Here is an 18,140-nt window from a genome sequence, read left to right as displayed (position 1 = left end):
TCTCCCGGCCAGTGGTGATCTCCCAGCCCATGGTGATCTCCCGGCCCGTGGTGATCTCCCGGCCCATGGTGATCTCCCGGCCCGTGGTTATCTCACGGCCTGTGGTTATCTCACGGCCTGTGGTTATCTCCCGGCCCATGGTTATCTCCCGGCCCATGGTGATCTCCCGGCCCGTGGTGATCTCCCAGCCTGTGGTGGGCTTTCGACCAGAAGGGGCCTCAACCATGGACTTCCAGCCTCATGGTGATTCAAGACCTGGTATGGACGCGGTTGGAAGGAGGGTATTCTCAACTTTTTGTTTCACTGTTTTTAAACGTATTCCTACAATCTTTAATGTGGGACTTTTTATTTCTTTTCTATTCTAATTTTTTCCTCAGAACTCGTACTAAAGAATCTGTACCTAGGAACCTTGTACCTAAGATGGTGCCATAACTTCAGTAAGGCGTTCGACAAGGTTCCCCATGGGAGACTGGCTAGCAAGGTTAGATCTCACGGAATACAGGGAAAACTAGCCATTTGGATACAGAACTGGCTCAAAGTTAGGAGTCCAGAACTAGAGGGCATGGGTTTAGGGTGAGAGGGGAAAGATATAAAAGGGATCTAAGGAGCAACGTTTTCACACAGAGGTGCGTGTATGGAATGAGCTGCCAGAGGAAGTGATGGAGGCTGGTACAATGACAGCATTTAAAAGGCATCTGGATGGGTGTATGAATAGGAAAGGTTTTGGAGGGATATGGGATGGGTGCTGGCGGGTGGGACTAGATTGGGTTGGGATATCTGGTCAGCATGGACAAGTTGGACCGAAGGGTCTGTTTCTGTGATTTATATCTCTATGACTCTAACACGTCTCTCTCCTCAGTAGCATAGCATGGAGTGAGGCTGTATGGGAGAAGGCCATTCTGCCCATCATACAAATGATATCTCTTTGGAAGACGAAAACCTGGAGTGGTCTCCCATTTCAACAAAGGATGAAACTGTAGTTTGAAGTAAAGCTTTTGAATTTTTTTCGAGAGGAGGACTTACCAAAGACAGTCAGTTCAGCAGGATCACTGTCCCTCTCGCCCACCATATTAGTCCCCACACAGACGTACATGCCAGCATCACTTCTCTTAGTGTTCGAAATCATCAATTTGCCTCCACGCACCTAAGTGACAAAAGGGAATACAACAAATAAATGGGGGCTGGCACTTCTCGTGGGTCACGATTTGAGACTCCTTGCCCTTTTGACTCCTTGTTTATTCCGACGGCCCCCCCTTGATCACACACCTTGACCAGAACAGCAATAAGGAAGAGGCCCTCAGTCATGTGGAGAGAGTGAAGTTGGCGATGTGATAGGGGAGACAAGATTCAATCGAGATGCTTAGAAAACGTTGGTTAAAATAAGCAAGCAGGAATTAATTTTGCCGTCAGGAAGATCAGTAAACAGTGGAAACAGGTTTAAAGATCTGATGAAAGAAGCTTCGGGATCTGAGAATCTGCCTATTTGACACTGAGGTTTGTGATCTCTGTTGTACTGTCATAAAGGACAATGGTAACAGATTATATCGCAACTTTCTAAACAAATCAGATAAATACTTGACAAGAGGAAAACATGCAGCATATCGGGCAGGAACAAGTGAGCTGCTGGAAGGAATTGGACCAATCAACAGAAACTGAGAATAATATGAAACAATGCACAATGAAGTTATTTTGTTTAACAAACTGAAGATTGGAGGTCCTAACATTCTTCACAAATCAACATCAAACACTCCCAGGACAGGGACAGCACAGGGTTAGATACAGAGTAAAGCTCCCTCTACACTGTCCCCATCAAACACTCCCAGGACAGGGACAGCACGGGGTTAGATACAGAGTAAAGCTCCCTCTACACTGTCCCCATCAAACACTCCCAGGACAGGGACAGCACGAGTTAGATACAGAGTAAAGCTGGCTCTACACTGTCCCCCATCAAACACTCCCAGGACAGGGACAGCACAGGGTTAGATACAGAGTAAAGCTCCCTCTACACTGTCCCCATCAAACACTCCCAGGACAGGGACAGCACGGGGTTAGATACAGAGTAAAGCTCCCTCTACACTGTCCCCATCAACACTCCCAAGACAGGGACAGCACAGGGTTAGATACAGAGTAAAGCCACCTCTACACTGTCCCCCATCAAACACTCCCAGGACAGGGACAGCACGGGGTTAGATACACAGTGAAGTTTCCTTTACACTGGCCCCATCAAAAACTCCCCGGACAGGGACAGCACAGGGTTAGATACACAGTAAAGTTCTCTCTACACTGTCCCCCATCAAACACTCCCCGGACAAGTACGAGAAAGGGTCAGATACAGAGTCAAGCTCCCTCACCTTGTTCTGACAGTGTGTTTCAGACCCAAACTCAGAAGGATATACTTGTACCTTGATGTGATTGATCTGTACAGTTGCCTGACCAACCATTCTGCCACCTCCCTGAGTCATGCTGTCTATTGAGCTAGAGTGGAGGACTGGCTTGTTCACTGAGCGTTTGCTAGCCAGAGCTGAGTGTAAACTGCCCAAAACCATTTCACAAAGACCCTCTTGCTGCAATGCAGCATGAGAGAGTACTACCCCAAATGTGAGGAACGCTATACCCTCCCAGCTCCATCAAGTGTCAGCACGCCAGATCTGATCGATTTCCCGAGAGAGAGCGAACACAGAACGCCTGCTCTGAGGTACACACCGTTATCCTCTCGTCCTGGTCATTAACGGGGATCTTGTCCTTCTTCCAGAAGATGGTTGGCTCTGGGTGCCCACGGGGCGGTTGGCATTCCATGATGGCTGGCTCACCCGCAGCAACAACCACATCTGTGGGATTCAGTCGGAAGTCATCCCGGAGCACTGCAATGGAGATTGAGAAGATTAAAGCAGCAGCACAAACTCAGTGGGGACCACCACAACAGAATGTGCACAACCGAGCACATCGGGTATTTGATCGAGTAAGCGGAGGAGGCCACTCAGCCCCTCACCATGTTCCCAGCATCCCACTGGATCCCGTCAGGGCTGTGTCTCAATCCCATTGTGAGGCCTTGCTCAATAACCTGTATCAGGAAACATTTACTCACACAAGTGCTAATCAAAACATGAAAACTCCCAAAACAGAGATGGATAATTCCTGTTGGGAAAAGGGTATTCATAAAATCCCTACAGTTTGGAAATTGGCCACCCCAACCCTCCAGAGAGTAACCCATCCAAACCCATTCCCCTAACTTACACATCCCTGGATACAATGGGGGAATTGAGCATGGCCAATTCATCTAAAATGCATATTGTTGGATTGTGGAAGGAAACCCACACAGACGCAGGGAGAACATACAATCTCCGCACAGACAGTCACCCAAGACTGGAATTGAACCCGGATGCATGGCGCTGTGAGGTAGCAGTGCTCACCACTGAGTCACCGTATATTAATGACTACAGAGCCAACAGAGTCGGTGAAATTATGTTACAGATTTCAACACTTGACAGAAGATTTAACATAGGCAAAAGTGAGGACTGCAGATGCTGGAAACCAGAGTTTAGATCAGAGTGGTGCAGGAAAAGCACAGCAGGTCAGGCAGCATCCGAGAAGCAGGAAAATCGACATTTCGGGCAAAAGCCCTTCATCAGGAAAGGGCAGAAGATATAACATGGCAACCAACAGCCCACCCTCTCATGCAGACAGAAAAACTCTATCAGTTTGACATTTTCAACTGAAGCCCCTATCTTCACCCTCCAAACAGCCCCCACAGCTTCATGGAGGGAAAGAATTCCCAAGTTCTACTTTGTGTGAAGACATGTATCCTGACTTTACCCTTCATTATCCCACTTTAAGCCATATCTTCTCGTTCTGAATTCCATAACCACCTGACAAGAATTGTCTGATAAGAATTCAAATTCTTCACCCACTTTACAGACATCAGACTGATCATTATTTAATTTTCTAAGGTCAAGAGAATACCATCCAACTCTCGCAAAAACAAGAGGCGGTGAAGACAATACAGAGCTGACTGGACTTTCCAGCTTCCGATCTTCTGCTATAATCCTGGTGGAGGTTTTGAGAAGGTCCCAGGGAAATGCTGTCAGCAGCTATCTGAGAAATATCTCTGAGGTCTCCGTCACTCTCTCACTGTTGCAACATTCATGGCAGGGGAGTCTTAGATAAGGTCAGTGAAAATTATTGGCTTATACCTTACAGAGACAGACACATTGAATACTCTGAAGACACACTGAATAGACCCTTAAACAGATGATTCAGCCGAACTAAAAATGTGAAGTTGACACAGTCATGAAGAATCATAAGGGCTGCTCTCTGTCACTCAGCAAGGATGAGAAAACAATGCCTTCATAACAGCCTCAGCCAATTCAGGAATTGAATCTATATTGCAGGCAACACGCTCCATCAGAAATCAACTGCCCAGCCAACTGAGCTAACCAACCATTGCATGGGCTTGCCTTGTTGCTATCCCTATATCGGGTCTTTGTTGTATCTCTGTCTCAGATATAGGCAGGGTCACAAGGTATTACAGAACTTTAATATTGCTGTAAAAAAAAGAGACTTGCTGTGGAACATATGAATTTGATACAAGAACAGGCTGTTCGGCCCCATGAGTCTGAACCGATAAGTTGTTGATCCACCGATGATCTAATGTGGCATCACAGCTAAATCTCAGAATATACCAAATACAGAAAATTATCATATTATCCTTCTGAGAGCTCACACTGACAGCTGAATTTTCTGTGTTAATACAATCACTAAATAATTATTTATCTCCAAATTTACATTTTCAAACATCTCTGTTTTAACACTCCCAGCTACTGAACAGGATTACATACAAAAGAAAAGTCAGAACTCGGAGCAGGAGGAGGCCATTCAGCCCTTCGAGCCTGCTCTGCCATTGATTATGATCATGGCTGATCTCATCTCAGCCACAACTCCACCTTCCTGCCCACTGTCCATAACATTTCAATCCATTACAATTTAAAACATTAAATTTATTCAGCGTTCCAACATCCACCGCAGTCTGAGGTCATGAATTGCACAAATTCACAACCCTTCAAGGGAAGTAACTTCTCATCTAAGTTTTACATTCGCTACCCCTAAGGTGAAACATCCTGCCTATGACTACTTTGACATCCACTTCAGTTTCTTTTCATTTGTGGGTCATGGGCATTGCCGATGGTCAGCATTTACTGCCCTTTGTATATACCTCAATTAGATCACCTCTCTAAAGCCCAGGATGGAGTTAGATACAGAGTGCAAACACCCTCTACACTGTCCCCATCAAACACTCCCAGGACAGGGACAGCATGGGGCTGGATACAGAGTAAAGCTCCCTCTACACTGTCCCCATCAAACATTCTCAGGACAGGGACAGCACGGTGTTAGATACAGAGTAAAGCTACCTCTACACTGTCCCCATCAAACACTCTCAGGACAGGGATAGCACAGGGTTAGATACAGAGTAAAGCTCTCTCTACACTGTCCCCATCAAACACTCCCAGGTCAGGGCCAGCACAGGGTTAGATACAGAGTAAAGCTCTCTCTACACTGTCCCCATCAAACACTCCCAGGACAGGGATAGTACAAGGTTAGATACAGAGTAAAGCCTCCTCTATACTGTCCCCATCAAACACTCCCAGGACAGGGCCAGCACAGGGTTAGATACAGAGTAAAGCCTCCTCTACACTGTCCCCATCAAACACTCCCAGGACAGGGACAGCACATGGTTAGATACAGAGTAAAGACAGCTTGAATCTGTCTTCATCAAACACTACCACGACAGGAACAGAATGGAGTTAAATACAGAGTAAACTGCCTCAACACTGTCCCCATCAAACACTCCCAGGACAGGGGCAGCATGGGGTTAGATACCGAGTAAAGCTCCCTCTACACTGTCTCCATCAAACACTCCCAGGACAGGGACAGCACAGGGTTAGATACCGAGTAAACATTCCTATGCACTTTAGTAAAAGCAATGTGCTGGAGATTTGAGTTAAAAACAACAAGTTACAATGAAGAGCCATATTGAATGCAAAATTTCTCTCTCCACACTGCTGCCAAACCTACTGATTTTCTGCAACATTTGTGTTTTTGTTCCACACAACACTGTATTTAGAGAATTAATTGACAGGATTCTAAACATTCCTGTCGCTGAAGAGAGCTTTAAATACATGCAAAACAACACTTGTTAAAACATGTACGGGCCAGGTTACATGTCAGTCAACTAAACAGTGCCTTGAATATCAAATGTGTTGTAGCATATTTTGCAGGCAGACATTTGGTGATTAGTTTTATTTATACCACAGAAATTACTATGCCAGTGAATATAAAGTTATAGTTTTGCTTGGTTTAATCAGAAATCACATTGAAGCCAAATTTCCTACAATGGTCCCTATTCTTCATAGACGTGATGTCATCGATCCAGCTCATTGTGCAGCAGTAATGGTTAAACGTGATCAACCACAGTCGAAATTGTTGTAACTGTATAATCAAAACTCCATACACACGTCAGCCTCCATCTACTATTGCAACTCAGACAATGTCATTCTCAATAAGCCATGTTACAATTCAGCTTTGTGTTCATGATCAAAAGGAATGGACACGTTCCCAAGTTTGAAAGTCAGGGTCAGGTTCAAGTAGCTACAAGGTGGTACCATGGCTCAGTGGTTAGCACTGCTGCCTTACAGCACCAAGGACACATGCTTGATCCCAGCTCTGGGTAACTGTCTGTGTGGAATTTGCAAATTCGCCCTGTGTCTCTTTGGTCTCCTCTGGGTACGCAGAAGTCCAGTCACAATAATCTCCTACCTGCATCCATCTATCACCATCTCAACTACCATTCACCCAGCCCCATGCCCACCCTCCTTCCTCTATATACTTCTGGGCTCCCCTCCCCAGTCCTGATTAAAAGTTTCGGCCTGAAACGTCGACTCTCCTGCTCCTTGGATGCTGTCTGACCTTCTGTGCTTTTCTAGCCTTCAGTATCGACTCCAGCCTCCAGTAGGTAAAAAACAATGACTGCAGATGCTGGAAACCAGATTCTGGATTAGTGGTGCTGGAAGAGCACAGCAGTTCAGGCAGCATCCGAGGAGCAGTAAAATCGACGTTTCGGGCAAAAGCCCTTCATCGGGAAGACGAATGGTCGATTTTCCTGCTCCTCGGATGCTGCCTGAACTGCTGTGCTCTTCCAGCACCACTAATCCAGAATCCAGCCTACAGTATGTGCAGTCCTTACTATCTCCAAGTCACTGCTCCTTCCTATTTTGTGTTAATGCATTAAGTCCAGACCAGGCATACATTGCACCTTTAAGATGGTTAGATAATACCACTACATGATGTTCTGGTATAAAGTCACTGTCTCAGTGTGATGAACTTATCGTGGTCTGTTCAGTCAGTCAGTTGTGAATACGAGATACACAGTAACATCAGCAGCTTGTGAGGCTGGTCAGACCATAGGTGTGCTGAACTACTACGCTGCAATGTTTATCTGTAATTTGTTTATCTGACTGTAATGTTTATTCTTCTAACCATGTCTTATTTCTAACTTATACTATGAATCACTGTAAGTAATGCAACTATTTTTTTCTCTTTATTCAGTTTTTTTTAATCGAAGATTAGTTCCTTGGTACTTTGGACTGAAGATGGCACCATTAGAGGTGACATTGTAAACTTATCGCTGTACTTCTATAATTGAGCACACATGACAGTAAAACCGAAGCCAGAACATATCTCAGTATGCATATTATAACAAAGCAAATCATTCATGTCATTAACATACTTTGAGATATTCATCTCACCAAGAACCCAATCCTTGAGGGTAAATCATGTTAGCTAACATAGAGGATAGCACTCAGACCACATCATACTAGTGTCTGACCACAAAACCACATCATCCTCTACCCTGTTCCCATCAAACAGATACAGCACAGAGTTAGATACAAAACTTCCTCTGTATTGTTCCAATCAAATACTCAGGTCAGGCCCACTGTGAAGTTAGATATAGTGTAAGCTCTCTCTACACTGACCTGCAAACACTTCCAATACAGGGACAGCATGGGGTTAGATACAGAGTAAAGCTCCCTCTACACTGTCCCCATCTAAACCTTCCAGGATAGCTACACCCAAGGGTTAGATACAGAGTAAAGCTCCGTCTACACTGTCCACATCAAATATTCCGAGGACAGGGACAGCACGGGTTTAGATACAGAGTAAAGCTCCCTTTACAGGGTCTCCCATGAAATATTCCCACATCAGGGATAGCACGGGGTTAAATACAAAGCAAAGCTCCTTCTACACTATCTCTATTCAACACTTTCAGGGCAGGTGCTGTCAGAATCGATGTGGTTTTGTGTCGGTGTGTGTGTTCACCTGCATGGATCTGCATTTGTGTATATTCCTGTGTAATTGGGTGAGGGTATGTGCTTGGATACAGGCGCTTGTTTCTGTAATTTTATATACAAGTGTTCCCTTACACTTCATGGGGCACTATTTACCCTCAGATTGACTCTGGCCTTCCGGGGATTTTAATGTAATTTCTTGCTTTTCTGAATGTTATCTTGTTCTCTCTCTGGATGCTGATTGAACCCAGATCCTGGTTTCTTCCTGTCTTGATAATCCTTAAGAGTGCAGTATGGCAATGGAAAAGAGAAGTACTCTGAAGTTGTTTGCACATTGGCTTTAAACCCTCATTCGATAATTTAAAGCCGGTTTTGCCAGCCTGCAACAATACTGCCTGACTGTTCGACACATGAACTCCTGCCTCAAACTGACGCACTATCGTCCTTTTGCTCTTGGATACCTGACAGCTCCATCACCATGGCACCCTGCCTTCGCTTGGCCAATCAAATGTGAATAGTCTGTTTCCTGATTGGATGACTCATCACTGTCAGTTGAACAACTTTAAAAGCTGAAGAAGTAAAGACTCATTTTGCCAAAGCTTTTCTGTTGTACTCTTACTTTACAAGAATAGCAATGTAAAAGGGTAAGAACATCTTATACTGTGTGAGAAGAGTGTGGTAATTGGTTGGCAAGTGGACTCTGATTGGTTGTGATACTGCCATGAGGTTGGCTGATGACTGACAGTTAACTGCTAAGCTTTGTTTAAATTTTAAACCAGGCAGGTTGATGTGGATTAGTCAAGGCCTTGCCCTGAGAATGTCTGGCACCTAGTTTGCCCTGTTCTTGCAAATTCTTGTGAAATGTAAGATGAAAAGCTTTGACAAAATGTGTACTTTTTTTCAATATGCAAATTCAGTACTTTCAAAGGAACATTTATCACCTTTTCTTGTTAATCTCATATTCTTATGATCACTGAATCTTACAACACAGAAGCAGACCATTCAGCCCATCATTCATGGGTTGACTTACTGAAAGAACTCTATAATTTGGTCCCACTCCACAGCTTTATTGCCACATCTCTGTACTTGATTCCACTTCAAGTCCATTTCCAGTTGTCTTTTGAGTGTCCCCATCAAGTCTGCTTTCCCTCAGTGATTCAATCCACATTTTAACAGCCTTGTACGTGGAAAAATGTCTCCTAATTGGCTTTCGCCAATTATTTTAAATCTCTTGTTAACGACCTACTTGTCAGGGAAAACACTTTCTCCCTACTTGCACTGTGAAAAACCCCCTCGTGATTTTAAACAGGTCTATTTAAGTCTCCCGTTGTAAAGGCAGAGGGTCAACAACCCAAACAAACCATGCCAAAATGAATTTAATCTTCTCCACATCCACGCTGCTGTCTTGTGTTTATTTTAAAAGCTGTTAAACTTAATTATCAAAGGCACATTACAGAGAATTAATGTCTGTGAATTAGTGCAAATGAAATCTGCCAAAGGGCTGCTCTCCAAACAAGAACCCGAGCTGCAAGCGAGCAGAGCGAAAAGGATACTTCATTTTTTTTAAGGTTGAAGACTGCTCTCCGGCAGCAGCCACTCGGAGATCAAGAGGGAGAAATTTCTGGCCAGTGTGCTGATAGGCTGAGGGTCTAGAGGCCCATTAGCCTGGGCAGATCAATCAGCAAAGCCAAGAGCGTTACGTCAGAGATGAAAAATTGGAGAGTGGACTGTATTTGATGGACAGGGAGAGAGGGAACGCAGAGGCCAGAGGTGAGGCAGACACTGCCTAATGGGTGTCTAAGTTCCCTTCCACACTCTTCCAGACTAGACTGAGAAAGTTCTCCTGCTACTAGTTACTGGCTGCGATCAATGTGGCTGGGCAATGATTAATTGACTGGCAATTGCTCCCCTAATGGAAACTCGGATAGGTTTCCGAACGTATAATTTTAGAAAAATAATCTTTCAGCATTCCTGCAGCTAATAAATAAGTCAGCTGATATGTGACCACAGGAGCCACATAATGCAAGCTCCAGCCCATTGAATGGAAGCCTTTGACTAATGCAAGTCATCCACAGTGTGTTAGCAACTTCAAAGAGAGGCAACCTTACTGTCATCGATTCCCAGTGTCACATGGTGCTGAAAAGAGATCACGGGGGCCCAACCTCCACAAAAGACAATCCATCCCTAAGTAATTCCCCACAACCCTACAACATCTAGCACTTCAAGTATTCATCTAATCACCCCCTCTTGAAAGTTCCTCATGAATCCGCTCCCAGGTTGTGCATTCCAGATCACAACAAGTCACTACATCAACGTTATTTCTCTTCATCACCTTCAATCTGCACAGACGAGCTTGAGCACCCTCTGTCACTCAGATCAGTTTCTGCTTGGTTAGTCCTGTCACATACCTCATGACTGGTTACAAATACAAGCAGAGGGAAATCCGTTTGCACCGTGATTTGTTGTGTTCTAGATCTCGCAGCCTGAGAGGGCAGAAAAATAACGGCAGGTTCTAAAGTAATGTTCAAAAGGCAATTGGTTAAATATTTAAGAGGGACAACTTTGCAGTGCTGGCACAGGCTCAACGGACTGAATGGCCTCCATCTGCATGGAGCGCCTCTAACAATAAAGCACAGCAGAAGCAACAATGTGTTCTTCCAGAAGCACCCACACTGGTCAGGTGTGTGAGCTCCATTCTCCCAAAGGCTGGAGGAGACTGAGACAACTCCCAGGATAGCAACTGCCACCTACTATTGGGTTAGGGTTAGGGTTAGGGTGAGGGCTAGGGTTAGGGTTAGGGTTATGGTTAAGGTAAGAGTTAGAGTTATGGTTAGGGTTAGCATTAGGATTAGTGTTAGGATGACAGTTAGGCTGAGGGTTAGGTTGAGAGTGAGGGTGAGGCTGAGGGTCATGGTGAAGTTTAGGGTTTAGGCTCAGAGTGAGGATGAGGTTTAGGGTTAGAATTGGGGTGAGGGTAAGGTTAAGGGCGAGGACTAGGGTTACTGTGAGGATGAGGTTTATGGTTAGGGTACAGATGTGGCTGAGGGTTAGGATTAGTGTGAGGGTTAGGACTACAGTTAGGGTTAGGATTAGGTGAGGGTTACGGTTAGGGTTAAGTTTACAGTTAGTGTTATGGTTAGGCTTAGGGTTAGGGTTCGTGTTAGGGTTAGGGTGAGTGTTAGGGTTAGTGTTAGGGTTGGTGTTAGAGTTAGAGTTGAGTGATCCATAAAGGATTGTTGGAACTCATCAGCTGTCACCCATGACAACATCCATCTGGGCCCTAACCCAGGCTACACACCAAACAGTTCCCTTCTTGCCCATCTCCCAGCAGCACTTTTTATTTAAACAAGCAAAATATAACTCAACTACGCTTAGCTTCTGGTGCAGTGTTACAGACAGGATGATGAATCCGGACCAATTCTCAAGCAAAAGCAAACTCAGGTCTCATGCTCGACCTTCCTTTCTTTTACTGAACAAAAACAAAACCAATGAATGGATGGTGGAAATCAGAGACACAACAGAAATTGCTAGAAAAACTCAGCAGGTCTGACAGCATCTGTGGAAAGAAAACAGTTTGGTACTGTACTTACTGGAGTTACAAAGAATGAGAGGTGAACTCATTGAAACTTAGAGAATTCTTAATGGGCTTGACAGATTAAATGCTTAGAGGATGTTTCACCTCGTGCACCAATGGGCATAGTCTCAGAATAAAAGCACCAATTTAAGACTGAAATGAGGAGGAATTTCTTCTCTCAAAGGATTGTTCATGTTGGAACTCCTTGCTACAGAAAGCTGTGAGAGCCAAGTCCTTGTGTATATTTAAGACTGTGATAGATTCTTGAACAGTCGGAGAAATCAAGGGTTATGTGGAAAAGGGAGGTAAGTGGATGTGAGGAGTGTCAGATCAGCCATGAATGGTCAAGCAGCCTTGAGGGGCTGAACAGTTACTATTTCAGTCCTACTCCAGTTCCTATTTCTGTGGCCTCAGGGGCTGCTGGCAGCAGTGTTGGATGTCAGTGATAAACATTAAGTCCACATGTTGCACTGGCTGAGCTGATGATAGGGAGGTTAGCTTGCTCAACTCTTGGGTGAGAAGGAGGCTGGTGTCTCTGCCTCACACCCCCCTGACCCCTCTCAGTTGAACCTCCCACACCTCACATGTATCCCATCTCACCCTAGTCTCTCCCCCACTCCCTTTAGTCTTTCTGTCAGAATCATGAAAGGCCTGGATGTCCCTCTCTCCTGGACCTTTGGCTATTAGAATCCGTGAGTGGAATGTAATGGTGGCACTGTGGGGAGGGAGCACCAGACTGATAGTCAGCAGCTCTCTCACTCAAATGCGGCCCTTCCTGAAACCACTTGACGTCCACATCTCTCTGTCCTGAGATAACCTGGAGAGTTGCAGAACCCAATCCCTGCTGTCAACCCAATCACAATCTTCAGCATTGCCTTGCAGCATCATTCCCGTCATCAATCTTACTCATGTCCTGGGCCGCAAAGCCTTTATCCAGCTTCCTCAATAAAAAATAACTACATTTAAAAGCTGCTGCCTCGCTGAATTGCCACACATCACACAGTAGTTCTTAAATTAAAGCTATAGATCAGATCATATCATCACTGTCAGTTGCATTATTCACAAATTCAATGATATAAATATTAGGAGATACATCAGACAGAACCCAAATATCCTGCTTCAATTGAGAAATTGTGCGGCTTTGCTTCACATTATCATCTAAATCCCAAGGTGGGCGAACTTGTAAAACATTGACAATGGCCATTTAACTCATGGAGGCCTTAAAACGAGGAACACACAGTATGCTATTATATAATGTGCATGGGAATATGATACCCAGTAATCTGCAATATTCTTGTAGAGTGAAGACAGTAACACCAGAATTATTAGCACACTATTATTACATAACATATTTGTTTTATATTTAGTATTATGGTGTGGGCATTGCTAGCTGGGCCCAGTAGTTATCACCCATCCCTAGTTTCCCCTTGAGAAGGTGGGGGTGAGCTTCCTTCTTGAACTGCTGCAGTCTGTGTGCTGTAGGTTGACCCACAATGCCCTGAGGAAGGGAATTCCAGGATGATGACCCAGCGACAGGTGATATATTTCCAAGTCAGGTTGGTGATTGGCTTGGAGTGGAGTTTGTAGGGGGTGGTGTTCCCATGTATCTGCTGCCCTTGTCCTTCTGGATGGAAGTGGTCATGGGTTTGGAAGGTGCTGTCTAAGGATCTTTGGTGAATCTCTGGAGTGCATCTAGTAGATAGTAAACACGGGCGTGGATGCTTGTGGATGTGATGCCGATATGGCAAGCACCATATCTGTGAAAGACCATTATATCCAGTAACACCCAGTGAGCTACTGTAGAACATGGGAACTAGCCTACTGGGTCTGCCCGCCATTCAATACTATCATGGCTGATTGAGGGTGTCTTTTACCCAATCCATCCCCATAACCTTGTACACCACTAATAATCATCAATTTATCGATGTCTACCTTAAACATATTAATTGCACAGCTCTCTGTGGCAGAGAATCCAAAGGTGCACAACCCTCAGACTAAAATCATTTCTCCTAATCTTGGACCGAAGTGGTATCTGCCTAATTTTAAACTGGGTCCCTTGTTCTACACTCCTATGGAATCAGGATCTACACTGCCTACCCATTTAACTATGTTATATGTTTCAGTGAGATACTATTTGTTGAAATACAGATCAAGTTTGCTAAATCATCCTTCAAAGGACAGTCCGACCACCCCATTGCACTCCCTCTTTAGAAAGAATATCTTTTCTGAGATAAGGTGACCAAAAGTGCACACAATACTCCAGTTGTGATCTAACCAAGCTCCCTCACAATATAGACAGATGTATAATATCCAAAAACATTGTTTGTTATTGTGTAGACAGTGATACACGCTGTATTGTATAACATATTGTTACACCCGATGAGGGTGTACGAAATAATGTTTACATATTTGTACCCAAAATGCAACAGCATGGGGAGAGGGTGACACAAGACTAATGCTCCTGAATTAATAATCCAGATGCCCAAATTAACACTCTGGGATCATGGATTCAAGTTCCACCAAGGGAGGGGGTTGGATGTTAATTTAATAAAAGCCCGGGATAAATAAGCTCTGGCCTCTCAAGATGGGCACAAAAGTCCGAAACAAAACACAAGTTGAAAGAACAGCAGGGCATTTTCCCTCAGTGCCCTGGCCAATATTTTGCCCTCAGCACCATTGAAACAGATTAGCTGGTCTGAATCATGACACTGCTTGCGGGATCTTGCTATGCAGTATGCAGCAGCCAAATTTTTAAAATTCATTCATGAGATGACGTCATTGCTGGCCAGGCCAGCATTTATTGCCCATCCCTAATTGCCCAGAGGGCAGTTAAGAGTCAACCCCATTGCTGTGGGTCTGGAGTCATGTGTAGGCCAGACCAGATAAGGATGGCAGTTTCCTTCCCTAAAGGACATTAGTGAACCAGATGGGTTTTTCCGACAATGGTTTCATGGTCATCATTAGACTCTTAAATCCAGATTTCCTTTTAATTGAATTGGGTCCCCGGAACAGTAACTTGGGTCTCTGGATCAAAAATCCAATGATAATATCACTAGGCCATCGCCTCTCTTATTCATTTCCTGAATCATAATACTTTACAGGTGAGCCACTGGTTGCAGAGAGTTTTGGGTTGTGCATTCACTCCCACACACACTGACCCCAAACATTAAAACCCTGTGGAAAGCTGCATTGAGGCAGGGTTTGGGACTGAAGGGGATTGCCTCATGTCACAGGATGTTTCAGGTGGAGGAGATGAGTTGGGGGGGGTGGGGGGGTGGGTTGGGGTAAGTGAAACTCAGAAAAGCAAATCAAACCGTTTTAAGTTCATAACAATAACCATTTACATTGATTCTCCATCGTAAATCCACGTGTAAATAGCCCAGCCGACAGCTCTCTCTGTGAATGTTCAGAAGAATCTGGATAATTCGTGGTACGGTGGCTCAGTGGTTAGCACTGCAGCCTCACTACGCCAGGACCCCAGGCTCAATTCCAGCCTTGGGTGATTGTCGGTGTGGAGTTTGCACATTCTCCTTGTGTCTGCGTGGGTTTCCTCTGGGTGCTCTGGTTTCCTTCCACAGTCCAAAGCTGTGCAGGTCAGGTGGACTGGCCATGCTAAGTTGAGCATAGTTGTTAGGTGCATTAGTCAGGGGTAAATAGGTTTGGGTGGGTTACTTTTCGGAGAGTCGCTGTTGGCCGAAAGGCCTGTTTCCACACTGGAGGGACTCTCATGTAATCGAAGTGTTAGCAGGCACCTCATCTGCTGCAAATGTTAACCAAGGCCAAAAGGCCACAAGGAGACTGACCAGACTATAGGTCTGAATTCACACCTGGGTGCTCAATAAAGGCACCCAGCAGGAGCTCAGACCCCAGTCTCCCCCTTCTCCTGCAGCAACTTGTTAGAAATGGGTAAGAAATGGAGACAGCCAGGGCTCTTAATTAATAAATTTAACCCATTACTAACTTTGTGTTTGTCTGATTCTGAATCATGCACCCGCCTGTTCCCTTACAGAATATTGAAGAGAAAAGAAACTTCTATCTGTGTCGGATTTACATTTACATGATGATCACAAATAACCATCTGTCTCCTTCCACATTTTCAATCTGCTACTCAATCCCCAGGGCCTCTGGATAGTCAGACAGTTAAGCCTGGAAGTACTGCTCACAGGCCTGCTACTATCCAGCACATAATTGCAATCTTATCCTACCCAGTAACCAGACTTTCTTCAAAGACGGCAAGCCTCTGAGGAGGTCTGTGATACCATATTAAGATTCCCTTTCCAACCACTGACACTAAAAATAGTGCTATAAAAACGCGCAGGAAGCATCTGCTGGTTCCCACTGCAGAGTAACCAGCAGAAATGGTGAAATGAGATACACTCTGAAAACTGTCAAATATTTGATCAAGAAAAATAAAAGGGGTTTCTGTCTCTAGAAATCTCAAAGAAACTTGTTGTAAACCTCACCATTGTTGATGTTTTGCACTGTGTTAGAACACAGGCTGCACAATACTGAAAATCCAGGACAGGGGTCAGAGGTCGGAGTTGAGACTCCAATATTTTTGATGAGGATGGCACAGATGGAACCTTACTCTGTGTCTAACCCCACGCTGTACCTATCTTGGCGTGTTGGATGAGGACATTGTTAAATAAAGTTATTATATTCTGTGCTGAAAATGAGTTGCTGGAAAAGCGCAGCAGGTCAGGCAGCATCCAAGGAGCAGGAGAATTGACGTTTCGGGCATGAGCCCTTCTTCAGCCTGAAGAAGGGCTCATGTCCGAAATGTCGATTCTCTTGCTCCTTGTATGGTGCCTGCCCTGCTGCGCTTTTCCAGCAACACATTTTCAGCTCTGATCTCCAGCATCTGCAGTCCTCACTTTCTCCTTATTATATTCTGTATCTGTATAGAAGTATGAAACTTTAGTTTGGCAACATTTGGAGCATAGTGTACAATTCTGATCGTCTCACAGAAGGAGGAAGTAGAAGCGCTGCAGAAGGTGCAAAAGAGGTTGATCAGGATGTCATGTGGATTGAAGTATATTCGTGATAAGGAGAGTCATGGAGTAGATTAGATTGCCTACAGTGTGGAAACAGGCCCTTCGGCCCAACAAGTCCACACCGACCCTCCGAAGAGTAACCCACCCAGACCCATTTCCCTCTGACTAATGCATCTAAAACTACAGGCAATTTAGCATGGCCAATTCACCTGACCTGCACATCTTTAGACTGTGGGAGGAAACCGGAGCACCCGGGGAAACCCACACAGACACAGGGAGAATGTGCAAACTCCACACAGACACTCACCTGAGGTTGGAATCCAACCTGGGACCTTGGTGCTATGAGGTAGCAGTGCTAACCACTATGCCACCGTGCCGCCCAAGAGATAAACAGCACAGAAACAGACTTGCCAGTCTAAATGCTCCATGCCAATCAAATATCCTCAGTTAATCTAATCCCATTTGCCAGCATTTAGCCCATATCCCTCTACACTCTTCTTATTCATATTCTTATCCAGATGCCTTTTAAATGTTGAAGTTGTACCAGCCTGCACCACTTCCTCTGGCAGCTCATCACAGAGTCATGGAGAAGTTGGATAAACTTAGATTGTTTTGCTAGAGCGTCAGTGGTTGAGGCTACTAGAAATATATAAAATTATGCTAGGCATGGATAGGGTGGATAGTTGGAGTCTTTTCCTAGGGTTATATATCATATACTAGGATGAGAGGGGGAACAGCTAAAGGAGATGTGCAAGGAAAGTTTTTTTTACACAGAGTGTGATAGGTGCCTGGAACCCACTGCTGGGGAGGTGGTAGAAGCAGATACAACAGTAACATTTAAGAGGCATTTAAACAGATGGGGACGAGAGGGATATGGATCTGTGCAAACAGATGTGATTAGCTTAGAATAGTATCAAGGTCAGCACAAACATGATAGGCTGAAGGGCCTCTTCCTGTGCTGTTGTGTTCTATGTCCTATGTAATTCTCTGCTGTTCCTGTCCTGGGAGTGTTTGATGGGGACATTGTTGAGGGAGCTTTACTCTGTATCTAACCCTGTGCTATCCCTGTTCCTGGGAGTGTTTGATGGGACATTGTTGAGGGAGCTTTACTCTGTACCTAACCCTGTGCTGTCCCTGTCCCTGTCCCTGGGAGTGTTTGATGGGGGACAGTGTAGAGGAAGCTTTATTCTGTATCTAAACCCATGCTGTCCTTGTCCTGGGAGTGTTTGATGG

At 44.8% G+C, this 18,140-nt stretch overlaps 1 protein-coding gene across 8 annotated transcripts in view; it reads right to left on the bottom strand.

Annotated features, from left to right (window-relative positions):
- The window catches only part of robo2 (roundabout, axon guidance receptor, homolog 2 (Drosophila)), a 1,634,458-nt gene that overhangs the window by 246,814 nt on the left and 1,369,504 nt on the right, over positions 1-18,140 (bottom strand). For all 8 annotated transcript variants that reach the window (XM_072585780.1, XM_072585785.1, XM_072585784.1 and 5 more), the window contains 2 exons: positions 2,704-2,861; positions 1,024-1,144 (listed from right to left, as the gene is read on the bottom strand). In XM_072585780.1, the coding sequence (XP_072441881.1) occupies positions 1,024-1,144; positions 2,704-2,861 (279 nt within the window). The remainder of the gene's footprint in view (positions 1-1,023; positions 1,145-2,703; positions 2,862-18,140) is intronic.

This window comes from Chiloscyllium punctatum, chromosome 15 (assembly GCF_047496795.1).
Source record: "Chiloscyllium punctatum isolate Juve2018m chromosome 15, sChiPun1.3, whole genome shotgun sequence".
NCBI classification, from domain to species: domain Eukaryota; kingdom Metazoa; phylum Chordata; class Chondrichthyes; order Orectolobiformes; family Hemiscylliidae; genus Chiloscyllium; species Chiloscyllium punctatum.
This window is presented reverse-complemented; position numbering and strand designations above follow the sequence as displayed.